The sequence below is a fragment of the Oryctolagus cuniculus genome, chromosome 4 (assembly GCF_051225735.1).
Source record: "Oryctolagus cuniculus isolate XC-2025 breed Fujian yellow rabbit chromosome 4, ASM5122573v1, whole genome shotgun sequence".
Classification (NCBI taxonomy): Eukaryota; Metazoa; Chordata; class Mammalia; order Lagomorpha; family Leporidae; genus Oryctolagus; species Oryctolagus cuniculus.
The window spans coordinates 81,994,494-82,012,913 of NC_142870.1; the positions used below are offsets into that span (position 1 = coordinate 81,994,494).

An 18,420-nucleotide genomic window follows, 5' to 3' on the forward strand; every position below is an offset into this window, starting at 1 on the left:
TTCTGAGATGGAAATGTGGCATATTCTCAGCTTACACAGCTCCCAATCAAAAACCAAATGACCTAACCCCAACCTGTCTGAATAAGCTGTCAATTTCCATCAATATAATCTCCTTTCAAACTAGTCCCAATTCCCATTTTACTGCTTCACAACCAATCTATAAACAAGTGCATACCATTGTAAGGCACCTTAAGACATTATTTTATGCTTCTTTTAAGTGTAAGGAAACCCATCACATTTCCAATCTCCCCAAAACTTACTTATTCTTCCCAATAGGGCTTTGTATTAAGATATTCACATTAAACCCCATTAGCTTTCTAAGTCTTCTTAACTGCCATAAATATATAGCGCTGACATCCTTGTATTCTGACAATGCTGATAACTGACACAATTTTAAGCATACAGTAACACAATTTAGGGCAGTAAGTTTTTCAAGTCAATTAACAAAATTACAAGAGAACAAATCCATTTTTATTTATTTACTTTTCAATAGTTTAAATCCTTGAGGGGTACAGCATCTGGGGGAAAAAACATAAAAACATTAAGTGAATGTTCTGAGTACTGAAAAGTACATTTTTCGTATGACAGAAGGAAAGTCTTCTGATACTAAATCTTAATTCTTCAACAGCTCAACAGTAGCCCACAGCTCCAAGAATAAAATATACTAAGGATGAACCCTAACTAAACAAAAACCAGGAGTTAAAAATTTGAGAAAATTACCTACTCTAATATTGGCATACTAGAATTCAGGAGGTATTAAGAATTAGGTTAGGAAAAGTTGTGCTCAATTTTTACCTTCTGGAATTTACTTCAGTGCCCAATAAGTACCTTTGCTACAAACTTGTTCACTATTTTCCCTAGGCAGCTTTAGCAAAATCTGGAATTTAGGCGTATTCCATTTGAGCACTTTGCCTTCACTTTCCTTTAGAATGCAACAATCAGATTTTTTTTTTTTTACAGGCAGAGTGGACAGTGAGAGAGACAGAAAGGTCTTCCTTTTGCCGTTGGTTCACCCTCCAATGGCCGCCACGGCCGGTGCACCGTGCTGATCCAAAGGCAGGAGCCAGGTACTTATCCTGGTCTCCCATCGGGTGCAGGGCCCAAGCACTTGGGCCATCCTCCACTGCACTCCCTGGCCACAGCAGAGAGCTGGCCTGGAAGAGGGGCAACCGGGATAAAATCCGGTGCCCCAACCGGGACTAGATCCTGGTGTGCTGGCACCGCTAGGTGGAGGATTAGCCTATTGAGCCACGGCACCGGCCGACAATCAGATATTTTATAGTATTCATTATTTACAGTGGCCACAAAACTTTCCAGCATAATTTACTAGTACCACTTTACAATCCCAAAGCCCTTAGATTAAAGCTTTAGTCTGACTCAACAGAGGGTCTAGCTAATAACTGTACTTACCACACGGATTCTGTGTCCAATGGCCTTCGCAGGAAGGTTGCTTCGGAATTTGGCACGAACCATGCCACTGTTTCCGTGAGCACGAGTTACCTTTCCCCAGATTACTCTGGTTTTGTTAGGTTTGCCGCCAGGAGTCACTGTGTTGCTGATTTTAAAAGCAAAGAGAAAAGACATAAGAATTCATGTAATCAATTTTGTCTGGTACAAACTCCTGTTGACCTCTAGGTCAGTCTCTTGACTCTGGTTACCCACTTAATCACCTGGAAAACTTCAAAAATGCATGAACACCACCACTTAATAGACAAGTACCTACCATATGGCTTGCACATTTGTAAAAAGTGCAGTTAACCACAGGACATCCAAAATAAACCAAGAGGGACACATGGAAGGGTATATATATGCAGTCACAGAAAGTGACTGCAATTTTAAGCAGCCAGAGGACTCTCCTTAAGATGACAAAGCTTGGAAGGCAAGGGAACAGCCATAGTTTCCATGGTGAACATGACCAAAAGAGGGAGCCACATATGCTAGCTGAAGTGTCCCTGATTTGGGGAAGACTGAAGATACCAAAGGATGAATCCTAGTTGGCACAAGAGCAGAAACAGAGACTTCCATGTACACAAGCTCTTCAAAGGCCCTTTACAGACTTTTGGGGAGTGAACCATCGGGCAGAAGACCTCTTTCTCTCTCTAACTCTCACTTTCAAATAAATAAATAAATATTTTTTAAAAAACCCATATATTTGAAAGACAGAGTTAGAGATCTTCCATCTGCTGGGTAACTCCCCAAATGGCGGGAATGGCCAGGACTGGGCCAGGTTGAAGCCAAGAGGCAAGAGCCTCTCCCACACGGGTGCAGGGGCCTAAGCACTTGGGCCATCTTCTACTGCTTTCCCAGGCCATTAGCAGGGAGCTGGATCAAAAGTGGAACAGCCGGAACTTGAACCAACACCCATATGGGATGCCAGCATTACAGGTGGCAGCTGTACCTGATATGCCGCAACGTGGGCCCCTTAATGACTTTGGTTCTTACTGAATATAAACCACTGGGGCATTAGACAACACAACAGTGGACTGATAATTTTAAAGGAGTACCCTGCCTGTAGGAACAAAAGGGTGATAAAGATGAAAACATTTCCCCAGAGATTTTAATGGTCTAGTGTGAACTGACATCTAATGTTCTACACGTAGTAACTTTAAGAACATAAAAAAAATACTATTTAAGTATTTAACCAAATGAATTGAGAATCCTAACAGAATGAATTGGCTCCTTCCTTTAAACAATTAATAGCTAGTGGCTGGGCACTGTGAATTAGTAGGCTAGGCCTCCACCCCTGGTGCCGGCATCCCATATAGGTGCCAGTTCAAGTCCTGGCTGCTCCTCTTCCAACCCAACTCTCTGCTGTGGCTGGGGAAACAGCATATGGAGGCCCAACTGCTTGGGACCCTGCACTAGCATGGGAAACCTGGAAGAAGCTCCTGGCTTCAGAAGGGCCCAACTCCAGCTGGGTGGCCATTTGTGGAGTGACCCAGCAGATGGGGGATCTTTCTGCCTTTCCTTCTCAGTCTGTAACTCTATACTTTACATAAAAATTAAAACACAAAAACAAAAAACTTACTTATTAAAAAACCAATTAACAGCTGCAATTTTTCCAAGTGCTAAACCACCACCACCCACAAAACACTCTGCTGTAACCTCTCATTTAGTTCCCTCAAAGACCCAAAACAGGGGCTACAACAGCACTTTACCAACATCTTATTTATTCTTTTGGTAGAAAAATGAAAAATATCAACAGCATTATAAACTTACTTCTTTGCTTTGTACACATAAGCACACCTCTTGCCCAAGTAGAATTCAGTTTCATCCCGAGCATAAACACCTTCAATTTTAAGCAGTGCCGTGTGTTCCCTTTGGTTCCGGAGACCTCGCTTATAGCCAGCAAAAATGGCCTTGCACCACAGTCTAAGACACAAGATACAGAACAGTGTATGAAAGCTGTTAAAGCATCTACAAACCACCAATATGATTTGACCCCAATGACTCCCGCCTACTTCGGTCATGTCCGATTTCACTACAAGTATCTATAGCATCTTATTTTCTCTTCCAGCAATTTCGTGCTCTTTTAGGCCCATGTCTAACACAGAAACTACAAAGCGAGAACATTAGAAACACGTACCTTCCAGACATAGCTGCCTTCTAGAAGTCCTGCTCCCTGCAGGCCTTAAAGAAAAAAAAAAAAAGACTCAGTTTAAAGCCGCGCCATGCCAATTTCCCACCTTGTCGTCCGTTTCTTAAGCCTGCTGTGTCCTTTTTGATCGGCACTCCACCTGGCCTGGCGGGGAACCTTAATTATGCTATAAGGTCTATACGAAACGCAGTCTGTCAAGACTTGCAAACTTCAGAATGGCTGTTACCGATTCAAACTCCAAAGACAAAAACTAAGCCAGGGCAACACACTGAAAGAGCCAACTCCTATAAACTTCAAGAGGAAACCCCCAAAAAAGAAACGAAAACTCAGGAAAGAATGCAGTTAAGCGCAGGGAAAAAACTTTTATGAATCGGCTTAGGACAGAAGAGCTGTGGAGATTACAGGTAAAAACATGTTTGGAGTAGAAGCAAATTGAAAAGGCCCAACGTAAGCCGCTCACGTGCCAACTTCAGACCGACTGAGTGCATCTATTTCACATAGCTGAGCCCAGGAACCAAGTCCCATTACCGGGGCACCAGGTCTCCGAGCGCGAGGGGACCTGCACCATCGGCCCCACATCTCTTCCATCCCGTCCTCCCTCTTCCTGGAAACCATAGCAACCACTGGCTGGCAGGGCCTCAGAGCCGCACCAGACCCTCGTCAAGGTATATAGGTGAACCCAACCCGGTTATTTGCCTCCAAAGTTCAGCAGCAAACGCTCCACTCACCTCCACAGGCTCCAAGATGGCGGAAAGAGGAAGACGAGGCCCCGCCGCGTGGCCTTGTGGGATAAACACCTCCCCGCCCCGCCCCAAACTTAGGCATCTTCCGCGATCGCCAGAAAAACAAGCAGCAGAAATCATCTTGGGACTGAAGTGAACTACATTCAAGAGAACTTTTACAAATTCCTTTTCTAGGTCTTTTTATCTTTCTAAGCTGCAGTATGTATCATTTGGGAACAGCGGCGGGCAAGAAGACAGCCAGCTAAAGGAAGGGGGGGAAGGTCCCCAAACTCGTGTCGCCATAGAAACAGGTCCGCTTGGTTCTCGGGTACGCGGATTCCGTAGGTGGAAAGGCGAAGACGTTGCTCTGCCTCAGGTGCCTAACGCCGGGGTTCCTTTCCCATCTACGACACGGGAGTAGGGCGAACGGAGACTCGCGTCCTACCCGAGTCTGGAAGAAAAAGGCCGGGATCGCGAAGGCAGGAGCTCTCCCTTCTCTTCACCTATGTTTTTACTTCTCTCCCCCTCTACTCCTTTATCTCTTGAGAAATGGCTAAGTCCTTACTTCTAATTGCAGCCTTCGTTTTGACTGAGGGGGTAAGGAGGCCTGCTCTGCCTGGGCCTTTATAGGAGAATGTTTGAGCTTCCCGCTAGAAGCTCAGGGTGGCCAGCGCCGCGCCCACGCGTGGTAAATCCTGGGTAGAAACTACAGTGGATGGATTGTGGACAGCAGAGATTTAATCTGCCTAACTTTTGCACATTTATCTGAGTTGCCCTGCGGATTCTTTGAGTATTCAGCCAGTAGTTTACTGAATGACTACCGCTTACCAACATTTATTGTAGGTTTGGAGGGTACTGCAGCAAACCAACCAACCAGAAATCTCTGGGCGAGACCATGCGTCTGCATATGAGCCATTCGAGGGTAATACTTCCATGGAGAAAAATTCAACAGGCCACCATAGGAAGGCTTTTTGCCCTCCCATCTGAGGTTTCTGAAGATGGAGAGTGACTCTAGCTGATACTTTTTTTTACCAGGATTCAACTGTGTTGACAACACAAGGGCGCCCGGGAGGCTGCTGTAATGATCCTAATGAGAGATGATGGTGTGTAGACAGGGCTGTTGAGTCCTGGAGTTCCTAAGGCATTTTAAATGTAACACTGGCAAGATTGGCTGATTAGTAAGTCACATTTAAGTCAGATCCTCTCTTAGGTACAGCAGGATAGGGCTTATGTCCCTTGTAGCCACCTGCCCCATCCCTTTTTCTCTGCCACAGAAATGTACTAGAAATCCCGCTCTTAAGAGATTAATTTCTTTTAAAAAAAAAGATTTATTTATTTATTTGAAAGAGTTACACAGAGAGAGGAGAGAGAGAGAGAGAGAGGTCTTCCATCCGCTGGTTCACTCCCCAATTGGCCGCAACGGCTGGAGCTGCGCCAGTCAGAGGCCAGGAGCCAAGAGCTTCTTCTGGGTCTCCCATGTGGGTGCAGGGGCCCAAGCACTTGGGCCATCTTCTACTGCTTTCCCAGGCCGTAGCAGAGAGCTGGATCAAAGTGGAGCAGCCAGGTCTTGAACCAGTGCCCATATGGGATGCCAGTGCTTCAGACCAGGGCATTAACCCACTGCGCCACAGCGCCGGCCCCAAGAGATTAATTCCTTAAGGTTCTAAATGAAAGTCTTCCAGGGGAGAAGCATACATGAAGTGCAAGTTTCATTCATTTCACAAATCCTTATTGAGCACAGGGGCTGAAATGTAGAATCTGTCAGCATCATTGTCATGTTTCCTGGTCTGATGGAACTTAACGGCCTAGTGGGGGAAATTTACATAAGCATTAAAAATTGTGTGGCGAGCTGTGCTTGAAAATAGAGTGCTGTGAGTGCGTGAACAGAGGGCTCCTAGTGCAGCCTGATGAGTCAGAGCAGGTATCACTCGGAGGAAATGTCATCTAAGGTGTTTTTCAAACCATGGGTGATGAGCATTAATAGATTGTGATCATAATACTACTTTTTAAAAAGGTGTATTTATTTATGTGAAAGGCAGACACACACACACACACACACACACACACACACACACAGGTATTCCTAATGCTGGTTCACTTCCCTAGGTCTGGCCAGGGTAAAGCCAGGAGCCAGCAATCCCATCAGGTCTCCCATGTGGAGCCCAAGTACTGGGACCATTTCCCAGGTGCATTAGCAGGAAGCTAGATTGGAAGCAGAGTAGCTGGGACTCAAACTGGCACTCGTAGTTGGGATGCTGGTGTCACAAGCCAGTGGCTTGATCCTCTGTGCCACAATGCCAGCAAAGACGTAATTTTTGTTCATTTATTTATTTCAGAGACAGAACTCCCATCTGTTGATTCACTCCCCCAGATGCCTGCAGTGACTTGGGCTGGTCCACCTGAAACTGTGAGCCAGGAACTCACTCCATGTCTCCCACGTGGGTGGCAGGAATTCAGTTAATAGGATCAGCACTGCTGCTTCCCCGGATCTATATAATAAAGCTGGAGTCAGGCGCCAGAGCCCAGTATTGAGCCCAGATGCTGAGATATGGGACACAGGTATCTTAACTGGAATCTTAACCACTAGGCAAAATCTACTGCCTGGGGTACTTTTTAAAAAATTAGTGAGATTTTGTTATTTATTTATTTACTTATTCAAAAGGCAGAGTGACAGAGAAAGAGAAACAGAGAGTTCTTCTATCTGCTTGTTCACTCCCCAAATGAACACAATAGTCAGGGCTGGGCCAGGCTGAAGCCACGAACTAGGAACTCCATCTGAATCTCCTGTGTGGGTAGTAGTTACCCAAGTATCTGGGCCATCATCTGCTGGTTGCCCAGGCACACGAGCAAGAAGCTTTATCGGAAGCAGAGCCGCTGGGACTCAAGTTCTGCCTTTTGAATGCAGGATGCTGGAGTCACAAGTGGCAGCTTAACCTGCTAAGTTACAATGCTGGCCCCATAATATTTTTTAAATAAAATATGATAACTCAGAATTATCAGACTATCACACAGGGTAAATGCTTTCAATGAAACTCTTGTTGTAGTTGTTTGTGTGAGAGTACGTACATAAATGTGTAAGTGTACCAAGTCATTGTGTCGGTCAGTGTTGCCCTGGAAAGAAACCACTGGCAGAACTGAGAGTCTCTTAAGGGATCTGTTTACAAAGGGGTAGGCAGGAGCTAACACTGTAAAGAATGTAGTCTCCAGAGACTTCTCTCAGCATGTAGGCCCTGAGAGGGAGTGGTTAGGAGAGGATTGTCTGATAGGAACAATGGCCTTTGAGAAAGGAATACAGCCCCTAAATGATACTGGCAGGGAGAGAGGGGGAATCGATATTCATCCTTGACCTTCCTTGCCTACAGTTGGATCTTTTTCTGGACTCTCTGTTGATGCACTCCAAATGGATCAGTCTCTTGAGAGCACAGAAATGTAGGAGATTGGGTGGAGAGGACAAAAGGCATATACCTAGAAAAATGCCACAACCTGGATTGGTACCTGATAGCTCAACAGAGCTTTACAAGATGAAGAGGTGACAGGAAGTGGTTCCAAGTTGCAGGAAAATCATTTGCAAAGGTCCCGAGTTTGAAAGGAGCATGATTCCATAGAAGCCCTGAGACAAGCCTGTGGAGGCCAAACCCAAGACTGCAAGGAAAGGACGGGGCAGGTGGTTTTGGAGAGGAGCAAGGTATGGGAGGGTTAGGGCAGATCCTGTGGGCCAAGTTAAGAATTTGGTCTTTCTTTTTTTTTTTTAAATTCAGATTTATTTATTTATTATTTGAGAGGTAGAGTTACAGACAGTGAGAGGGAGAGACAGAGAGAAAGGTCTTCCATCTGCTGGTTCACTCCCCAAATGGCGGCAGCGACCAGAGCTGTGCCAATCTGAAGCCAGGAGCCAGGAGCTTCCTCCAGGTCTCCCACGCGGGTGCAAGGGCCCGAGGACTTGGGCTATCTTCTACTGCTTTCCCAGGCCATAGCAGAGAGCTGGATCGGAAGAGGAGTAGCTGGGACTAGAACTGGTGCCCATATGGGATGCCGGTGCTGCAGGAGGAGGATTAACCTACTGTGCCACAGCGCCAGCCCCTGGTCTTTCTCTTAATGCAATGGGAAAACCATCAAAGGGTTTAGGAGAGACATGATTAGTTTTTCTATTTTAAAAGATCAATTTTTTGTTTTTAAAAAGATTGCTTCCAATACGGAGACCATTAGTGTAGATCAAGCAAGAAACAACAACCAGGTTTGGCATGGTATTAGGGGCTATGGAAACAGAAAATGAGATCTACAGTTCTGGGTGATGGTTTGGGTTGCGTGAAATGCTGATGTCAGGAAGAATATGACAGTAGTGATTCCTCAAAGTCCAGCATGAGAACTGAAAAGCCAGAACAGCATGAAAGCACTGGATTCTGCATAAGCATAGACCTGTGCCCAATTTGAAACAGTGAATAAACAAAGAAACACAATACAACAAAAGAACAAAGTTCCACTTAATACCATGCTGCTTCCTCCTAAGACTGCCCCTGGGATCCTGACTAGTTTGGAGTATTTTTTTCAGTTTACATAAAGTTTCTGTTTCATGTGTTTGAATTCTTTTTATTTATTTGAAAGGCAGAGTTAACAGAGAGAGAGAGAGAGAGAGAGAGAGAGAGAGAGAGAGAGAGATCTGCCTGTTCATGCTTGTTCACTTCCCAAATGGCCACAACTACCAGGGCTGGACCAGGCCAAAGCCAGGAGCCTAGAACTGTATCCAGCTCCCCCCCTTTGAGTGACAGGAGCCCAAGCACTTGGGCCATCATCGTCCACTGCTTTCCCAGGCACATTATTAGCAGGGAGCTGGATCAGAAGTGGAGCAGCTGGGACTCGAAGCAATGTTCATATGGGGTACTGGTGTCACAAGCAGCTTAACCATCTGTGTCACAATGCCAGATCCAACATGTGAATTCTTACATGTAAGATTTTTGTTGTGTGAGACAGAAATCATGCAGGTCACCTTACTGTGGAAAAAAACATTCTGGACCTCACCGTCTGCTTCCTGCTCTCTGTGGTCGTCTCATGCCCAGTGGAAAGGGGTCTCATGGTTTGATCAGCTGCTTCCCAAAGCTTAACATACGAGGGTGTTTCAAAAGGTTTGTGAGAAAATCCACTTAAGGGGTGTTCATTTGGTGCAAAAGAGCCTTGAACTCCACACATGATAACGCGTTTTCCGCAGACATTTTGAGGATCCTCCCGTGAATGGGTTCCACATCGCCGCATTTGGAAACTCCCCAGTGTAGGTGCTTGGTGCAGTGGTGAAGCAGCCGCTCGGGACACCTGCATCTCATAGCAGAGTGTTTGGGTTCAAGGCTAAGCTTTGCTTCTGACTCTGGCTCCCCCCTAACACACACCCTGGGAAGCAGTGGATGATGGCTCAGTTACTTGGTCCCTGCCGCCCACACGGGAGACCCAGATTGAGTTCCAGGCTCCCGGCTTCGGCTTGGTCCAGCCCTGGCTTCTGTGGGCATTTGGGGTGGGCACACGTGCACGTGCCCCCCTCCCCCACCGCCTTTCAGATAAGTAAAAGTTTTAAAAATAAACTTTTGGCCGGCACCGTGGCTCACTAGGCTAATCTTCCGCCTTGCGGCGCCGGCACACTGGGTTCTAGTCCCAGTCGGGGAGCCGGTTTCTGTCCCGGTTGCCCCTCTTCCAGGCCAGCTCTCTGCTGTGGCCCGGGGGTGCGGTGGAGGATGGCCCAAATGCTTGGGCCCTGCACCCCATGGGAGACCAGGAGAAGCACCTGGCTCCTGCCATCGGATCAGCACGGTGCGCCGGCCACAGCGCACCGGCCGCGGCGGCCATTGGAGGGTAAACCAACAGCAAAGGAAGACCTTTCTCTCTGTCTCTTTCTCTCACTGTCCTCTCTGCCTGTCAAAAAAATAATAATAATAAATAAATAAACTTTTAATTCCATAAAAAAACATTCTGGAAACTTATTTCAGTATAAAGTGAAATTATCTATGAGTGTTATTTCTCCCCGTAAAGGCCATTTAAGCAGAAAGAATTTCAGTTTACTGAGGAGGCATAACATCTTGATATCAGTATTAAACTGATTTCCTTGATTAATACAATTTTCTAAAGCTAAATTCAATTCCAAGTCCAGATGCAATAAATTATCTGGCAGATCAGGAGAATAGAGTGATCTAATTGAATATTATAGATATTGGAAGAATAGAAAAATAAATAGAAATTACAAAAAAATTCAGACAACAATGAAACTTACTAAACCAGGGCGAACACTGTGGTGCATCAGGCTTAGCCATCATTTGGAAAATCAGTGCCTGGCTTCTCTATGCTTTGGATCCGAACTTCCTGCTAATGTGCCTGGAAGGCAGCAGATGAAGTCCCAAGTCCTTGGGTTCCTGCCACCCACATGGGAGACCCAGCTGAGGTTCCTGACTCTGGGCTTTGGCCTGGGCTAGGCTTAGCTGAAGGATGCATATGGGGAATGAACCCACAGCTGAAAGATCTTTCTCTGTGCCCCTCTCACTCTCTGTCACTCTGTTTTTATTTCTTTAAGATTTTATTTACTTATTTGATAGGTAGAGTTATAGACAGAGAGAGAGGGAGAGAGGGATCTTCCATCTGCTGGTTCACTCCCCAAATGGCTGCAATAACCAGGGCTGGGCTAGACTGAAGCCAGGAGCCAGGAGCTTCTTCCAGGTCTCCCACGTGGGTGCAGAGGCCCAAGTACGTGGGCCATCTTCTGCTGCTTTCCCAGGCCATAGAAGAGAGCTGGATCAGAAGTGGAGCAACTGACACTCGAACTGGCGCCCATATGGGATACCAGCATTACAGGCGGTGGCTTAGCCTACTATGCCACAGCGCTGGCCCCTTGTCACTCTGCTTTTCAAATAAATCTTTTCTTTAAAAAAAAAAAAAAAAACACTAATGTTGGACATTAATGTACTTGAGGAAGCAATTTGAAGAGTGAGTGTGTCTTCAGTTAGGTACGCCAGTAATTAAGCAGACCACTAAATAGACCTGCACCCCGCAGTCCAGTGGTTCTTTTGTCTCTGGGACTCCCAGACTGAGCAAAAAGAGGGAATAAGCCGGAATCCTTGTGATTCTTTAATTTTCTGTTAATGAAAGGGACCTAGAAATAACCGAAACATCATTCAGCACTCCCTTAAACTAATCTCAGTGTTTCCTTCCCATTTTAGGTGACTGCATTTTTTTGAATATTATAAACATACCATGGAGGATAACAAGACCAACTCAAGAAGAATGGAAAGGTATATTCAAAATCTCAGTTTATTTGTGTGTGTGTGTATTGCCTTCTAGGAAACTGTTGGGCATTACTTATCTTTTGCTGTGTAATAAATTACCCACAACACTTAGTGAGTGACTTCAGATATAAACATTATTATTTCACACTGTTTCTGGGGGTCGGGAGTTTGGGAACAGTTTAACTGAATGACTCTGGTTGGGTTCTGGAAAGATTGAAGTTGGCCAGAGGCTGCAGTCATTGACTTGGTGGGAGCTAGAGAGGGTCCATTTCCAAGATGGTTCATTTACAGAGCTGGCGAGTTGATGCTGGCTGTCAGTGAGAGCCTCCTGGTCACCTCCACAGTGTGCTCCCAATAACGCAGCTGGCTGGCTTCCCGCAGAGTGAGAGATGTGCAGGAGCCAGGCCAAAGCTGCAGTCTTCTGTCACCTCCCTTTGGAAGCCACACTCCGTAATCTCCACAATATCCTTTCAGTTACTTGGGTTACTGCTATTCAGTGTGACCAAAACTACGTAAAGGCATGAACCAGAGAGTGAGCATCATTTGGGCCACCTTGATGGCAGTCAAGCACATTCTGTTTTTCACTAATTATGAGACACGTTTAATTAGCACCTAAACATGTTGCTAGGAAAAAAAGCAAATTTTGGCTCAAATTCAAATTGATTAAGCATTGCCAAGTAGCAAGTGCTACTTGAATATATATTTTTTTAAATTTAGTTATTTGGGCCGGCGCCGTGGCTCAATAGGCTAATCCTCCACCTTGCGGCACCGGCACACCGGGTTCTAGTCCCGGTCGGGGCGCCGGATTCTGTCCCGGTTGCCCCTCTTCCAGGCCAGCTCTCTGCTATGGCCAGGGAGTGCAGTGGAGGATGGCCCAGGTGCTTGGGCCCTGCACCCCATGGGAGACCAGGAAAAGCACCTGGCTCCTGGCTCCTGCCAGGATCAGCGCGGTGCGCCGGCTGCAGCGGCGGCCATTGGAGGGTGAACCAACGGCAAAGGAAGACCTTTCTCTCTCTGTCTCTCTCTCTCACTGTCCACTCTGCCTGTCAAAAAAAAAAAAAAAAAAAAAAAAAATTTAGTTATTTAAGAGGCAAACGTACACACACACACACACACACACACAGAAACAGAGGCATTCATACCTGCTAGTTCACTCTTCAAATGCCTGCAGCAGCCAAAACCAGGAGCCAGAAATGCTATCCAGGTCTTCCATGTTGATGACAGACAATCACCACTGCCTCCAAAGTCTTCATTATCAGAAAGCTGGAGTCAGGAGCTGGGTATCAGACCCAGGTGCTCTGATACCAGAGACGGATGTCTCAGCTGTGAGGCTAAACACCCATGCTCTGTATAAGCTTATTAAATGATATGTTGTTTGCCTTATGTTGATCAATATAGAAGGTATTTAGCAAAATCATATGCAAGCTCTTGCTTTTTTCTTATACTTTTATTTTTTATCCCAGTTGTAATACAATATGAACTTGATAGGAGCCAATCTGCACGCTGCCTGTGTTTTGAGTCTAAATAACACTTCAGCATTGGTCACTGACTTCTTTTTTCTTTCCTTAGAGACAGGCTGGAAGCCTCAAACTTGCCACCAAAACTTAGTCATTCTGAGGTGATGATGTCAGTGATAGGTGAACCGCCTACTGCTAAAGACAAAGAAGAAGAAACAAGGAAAGAAATAGGTGCAGAAATCGTAGATCAACTCTCTCTTCTTGATGTGCTGAGGATCTTAGCAGTCCTGGAAGATACCACAGACCAGCTCTCTATTATAAACTATATCATGCCAGTTCAGTTTGAAAGAAGGCAGAGCACCATCGTGGTATATATGCTCACTGTTACTTAAATTTGCTTTCTTGCCCTTTGATTTCTCTACCGCTTATAGTATATGATCTACTCAATTTAACTTGAGAAATAAGTTAGATAAGGGGTTACAGTAATCATTGGAGATAAGTATTCTCAGTTGATAGAGCAATATAGCCATAGCTCAAGGTACGTGACCAGACAGAATATCCTTTTCTACTATATTGAATGGCATTATTTTGAGAGGCCTATAGTTAAGTAAGTATAAATACATGTAGAGCGTTCCTAATCCAAAAACCTGAAGTCAAAAATGTTTGCAAATCTGAGTTTTTTAGTGCCAGCAACTCAAAAATTTGAGATTTCAGGGCTAGGTATTATGATGCAGGGGGTTAAGCTGCTTGGTATACCCAGATCCCATATCCCAGTGCCTAAGACCCAGTCCTGTCTCTACTCCCAACCCAGCCCTCTGCTAATGCACCTGGGAAGGCAGCAGGGGATGGCCCAAGTGCTTGGGTTTTTGCCAGCCAAGGGGGAGACACAGATGGAATTTCTAACTCCTGGCTTCAGCTTGGCCTAACTCTGGCTTTTGCAGCCATTTGGGGAGTGAACCAAAGAGAAAAGATTCATTCATTCTCTCTCTCCCCCTCCCTCCCTCCTTCCTTCCCATCCTCCTCCAAGGACTTAGGCCATCTTCCACTGCTTTCCCAGGCCATAGCAGAAAGCTGGATTGGAAGTGGAGCAGATAGGAGTTGAACTGGCGCCCATATGGGATGCTGGCACTGCAGGCGGCGGCTTCACCTGCTACGCCACAGTGCTGGTCCCTTGAATAAATTTTTAAAAACATATTTTTTAGTGAATGGACTTGAACATTTAACTAGTTTATGTTCTCATGCAAAAGTTCATATTTATTTCTAGTAATCTGTGAATCATGCTGTGTAACATATTTGCTTCCTTTTCCATAAACCCAAGGATAAAGGTAGAGGAATAATTTTTAAGGAAATCAGAAAAATGGGATTCTTAAGTTTTCCATTTTCCCTTCTCTTGATAGACAACATCTAAAATAATACCAATTATTTCTTATTGTTTCCATTTATTTCCCACACAGAGATGTTAAATAGTTGTCTAAAATTAATACAGTTTAGTAAGGGACAGAACCCAGGATTTGAACATGGAAATCAGGCATCCATGGAGTCCATATGTAATTGATCTTAAAAGCTCAGACTTTTTTAAAAAAATATTTATTTATTTGAAAGGCAGAGAGAGCCATAGGCAGAGATCTATCTATCTATCTATCTATCTATGTATCTATCTATGTATCTATCTATCTGCTGGTTCATTCCCCAAATGGCCACAGTGACCAAAGCTGGGCCAATCCAAAGCCAGGAGCCAAGAGCTTCTTCTAGGTCTCCTGGGCAGGTGCAGGGGCCCAAGGACTTGGGCCATCTCCCACTGCTTTCCCAGGCCACAGCAGAGAGCTGGATTAGAAGTGGAACAGACAAGACTTGAACTGGTGCCCATATGGAATGCTGGTCCTGCAGGTGGCAGCTTGACCTGCTATGCCACAGCGCCAGCCCCAAAAGCTCAAGCTTTTTAGCCACAGATTAAATAGGAATCATCAATTAAAAGACATATGCTGTTCCTAAGGTCCCTCAGTATACAAGTTTGGGTCTGAGAAAGAAATTAGTTTGGCTTTACCCTGCATGATCCTAAAAATCTATATCACACCACTAAATCTATCAGCTTCTGTTTTTTGATATAACTCACGTATTCAATGAGCATTTAAATCTCTGTGATAGCCTAGGCATTGTTCTAAGCAATGAGACCATAAAGATGACCACAATGATTTAACATCCAATCTTGTTCCAAAAAGTATTTGAAACTAGTCTTAAAAAAACAAACCAAAACAACAAGAGTTAGAAGTGGAGCAAGATTTCATAAGACATTCTGTCTTCCCTCATGGAACAGACTCCCGTACAGATCCTTTACATATAATTGCAGGATGGTAAATGCCTGCCAACAGAGATATTTCACAAAGACCTTTAGTTTTGATCACAGTCTTAAAGGTTACCAGGTGGTAAGATGGAGAATGACAGAGGGAACGTGGTGTGCAGGCAGGAGGACAAGTAGTTTGGTGTGGCTGAAGGAAAGGGCACGTTTCCTTGGAGTAGAGAGTTTAGTGGGAGAAGATAAGGTTGGGAATTGTATACAGAGGACGTGTTTCCTAGAATACCATCTCCTTTAATAAGTCTTTAACATCATTTATTATTAGAAAGACACAAGTAGCCTGGAAAAAGCGATGATCACAACAGCTATGAAAATGTCTAACCCATCCCCGCCTAAAGGACCCAAACTGCCAGAAATCAGACAAGGAGGCCAGTTTGCTGGAGAATATAACAAAACACAGGATTTCATCTTCAGAAAACCTACGTGGCAGACCATAATGACTATGGAGACTCTGAAGAAAATTCAGAATGACAGGTAAGGAAGGAGGGTGTATTTGGAAATAGGATGTTTTCTTTTTTTATATATAAAGATTTATTTTATTTATTTGAAAGTTACAGAGAGAGGTCGAGACAGAGAAAGAGGTCTTCCATCCGCTGGTTCACTCCCTAGATGACCACAATGATCCAAAGCCAGGAGCCAGGAGCTTCTGCCGGGTCTCCCACGTAGGTGCAGGGGCCCAAGGACTTGGGCCATCTTCTACTGCTTTCCCAGGCCACAGCAGAGAGTTGGATAGGGAGAGGAGCAGCCAGTACTAGAACCGGCACCCATTTGGGATGCCAGCGCTTCAGGCCTGGACTTTAAACTGCTGCACCACAGAGCAGGCCCCAAGATGTTTTCATGCATAAATGAGAGAATGGGTATAAGGATGACTGATGGCTGTCTTATCTTAGGGGTTAGTTTACCCAAAGTGACTTCTGATAATAAGATTGGATAGACTTCCTAGAGGCCATGTGATACAATTGAAAGCATGCTGGTCATGGCATATGCTGGTTTGAGTCGCAGCTGCTCCACTTCCCATCTAAGTTTCCTGCTAATGGCCTGGCAGGGCAGCAGAAGATGGCCCAAGCCTTGGACCCCAGCACCTACGGGAAACTTGGAAGAAGCTCCTGGCTCCTGGCTTCAGACTGGCTCAGCTCTGGCTGTTGAAGCCATCAGGGTAAACTGATCAAAGAAGGCAACTAGCTTTTTTTTTTTTTTTTAAGATTTATTTATTTATTTGAAAGGCAGAGTTACAGTGAGAAAGGGAGAGAGAGAGAGATCGAGAGAGCGAGAGAATCTTCCATCCACTGGTTCACCTGCCAGATGGCTGCAACGGCCAGAGATGGGGCAGTCTGAAGCCAGGAGCCAAGAGCTTCTTCCGGATCTCCCATGTGGATGCAGGGGCCCAAGGATTTTACCTGCTGTGCTGGCCCCGGCAGCTAGCTTTTCTATTTTCTTACCTTTCCTTTGTGTTTGGAAAATAACGATAACAACCTTGCAGCCTTAGTATAAGAATTAGAAATAAGGCTTAAGCTTAGAGACTACCTTCATGCTTTATCCATTAATGAGAGACAACCATTATCAAAGTAGCCAAATTCTAAACAGTGTTTTATTCTCGTGGTTTCTTTTTTTTTTTTGGACAGGCAGAGTGGACAGTGAGAGAGAGAGACAGAGAGAAAGGTCTTCCTTTGCCAATGGTTCACCCACCAATGGCCACCACGGCCAGCGCGCTGCAGCCGGCGTACCGCACTGATCTGATGGCAGGAGCCAGGTACTTCACCTGGTCTCCCATGGGGTGCAGGGCCCAAAGGGCCCAAGTACTTGGGCCATCCTCCACTGCACTCCCTGGCCACAGCAGAGAGCTGGCCTGGAAGAGGGGCAACCGGGACAGAATCCGGTGCCCCGACCGGGACTAGAACCCGGTGTGCCGGTGCCGCAAGGTGGAGGATTAGCCTAGTGAGCCACGGCGCCGGCCAATCCTCGTGGTTTCTTTAAAGTGATCTCCATTTCCACTGTCTTATTAGGCAGGTTTTGTTTTGTTTTGTTTTTTGGTCAGCTGGCTGACTTGCTAACAAAGAAGTCTGTTAAGTTCTAAAGCAGGTGTAATGCTCAGATAATCACATTGGGCAAATGGGAGTTTATAGAAGCTACCCAGAGTCAACAGGTAAACTGACCCTGAAATCTGTGTCTCTGAAGTTTTATTGGAATGCAGCCTTGCCTGTTTGCATACACATTGTCAATGCTGCGTTCAGGCTACAGCACAGAGCTGAGTATGGCAACTGGGAAGTTAGTGGTTCAACAGCAAACATATTTACTGTTTGTCCTTTTCAGATAACATTTGCCAATGTCAATATTAGACCCTAACCAAAGATAATGACTCTTGCTAAAAAGAAATCTTTGACCCAGAAAAGTATCCCTATAAAAACTACCCAATCTTGGTAATGTCCTTTTTATTCCCAGTGTAGTAGACAAAGATTTTTCCTGAGAGATCTAAAGTACTAGTCTCAAGTCATCTTTAGGGAGAATCGAAAATGAATCTTGATGTGAATGGAAGGGGAGAGGGAGTGGGAGAGGGGAGGGTTGCAGGTGGGAGGGACGTTATAGGGGGGAAGCCATTGTAATCCATAAGCTGTACTTTGGAAATTTATATTCATTAAATAAAAGTTAAAAAAATAAATAAATTTAAAAAGTCATGTTTAGGGGATTAATCTTAGATTTATATTGTGTATGAAACCTAGTTGAGAATTGCAGGGCGGTGTATAATCATGAAAGGTACATCTCCATCAGTTATCCAGAATCAAAGTGGAAGTCAAAATAGCAAATGAATAAAAACTATTAATAGCTTATGAATCAGCCGGCGCCACGGCTCACTAGGCTAATCCTCCGCCTAGCGGCGCCGGCACCCCAGGTTCTAGTCCCGGTTGGGGCGCCAGATTCTTTCCTGGTTGCCCCTCTTCCAGGCCAGCTCTCTGCTGTGGCCAGGGAGTGCAGTGGAGGATGGCCCAAGTACTTGGGCCCTGCACCTATGGGAGACCAGGAGAAGCACCTGGCTCCT

The 18,420-nt window shown here is 45.2% G+C and overlaps 2 protein-coding genes across 15 annotated transcripts in view; one reads left to right on the forward strand and one right to left on the reverse strand.

The window, feature by feature from the left end:
* Positions 1-449: 449 nt before the first annotated feature.
* RPL35A (ribosomal protein L35a) lies at positions 450-4,358 on the reverse strand. Of its 7 annotated transcripts, none has more exons than NM_001205225.1 (5): positions 4,327-4,358; positions 3,587-3,630; positions 3,220-3,372; positions 1,411-1,555; positions 450-518 (listed from the first exon to the last, which is right to left on the reverse strand). In NM_001205225.1, exons 2-5 carry the CDS (start codon positions 3,595-3,597, stop codon positions 495-497), a joined length of 333 nt encoding a protein of 110 aa, NP_001192154.1. In that variant the 5' UTR covers positions 3,598-3,630; positions 4,327-4,358; the 3' UTR covers positions 450-494. The 7 variants fall into 7 exon arrangements, with proteins under 7 accessions (NP_001192154.1, XP_089186459.1, XP_069927790.1 ...); XM_089330333.1 differs by having other exon boundaries at positions 4,295-4,355; XM_070071689.2 differs by having other exon boundaries at positions 4,283-4,355.
* A 79-nt stretch (positions 4,359-4,437) lies between these two features.
* The window catches only part of DRC9 (dynein regulatory complex subunit 9), a 46,510-nt gene continuing 32,527 nt past the window's right edge, over positions 4,438-18,420 (forward strand). The window contains exons 1-6 of one of the 8 annotated variants that reach the window (XM_089331895.1): positions 4,616-4,696; positions 5,164-5,242; positions 5,356-5,423; positions 11,511-11,582; positions 13,146-13,401; positions 15,652-15,860. In XM_089331895.1, coding sequence (XP_089188021.1) covers positions 11,545-11,582; positions 13,146-13,401; positions 15,652-15,860 — 503 coding nt within the window. In that variant the 5' untranslated portion in view covers positions 4,616-4,696; positions 5,164-5,242; positions 5,356-5,423; positions 11,511-11,544. Of the gene's footprint in view, positions 4,800-5,163; positions 5,243-5,355; positions 5,424-6,656; positions 6,880-11,510; positions 11,583-13,145; positions 13,402-15,651; positions 15,861-18,420 lie in introns of all 8 variants that reach the window. The other 7 variants (XM_051859214.3, XM_051859215.3, XM_008266735.5 and 4 more) reach the window with 7 other exon arrangements.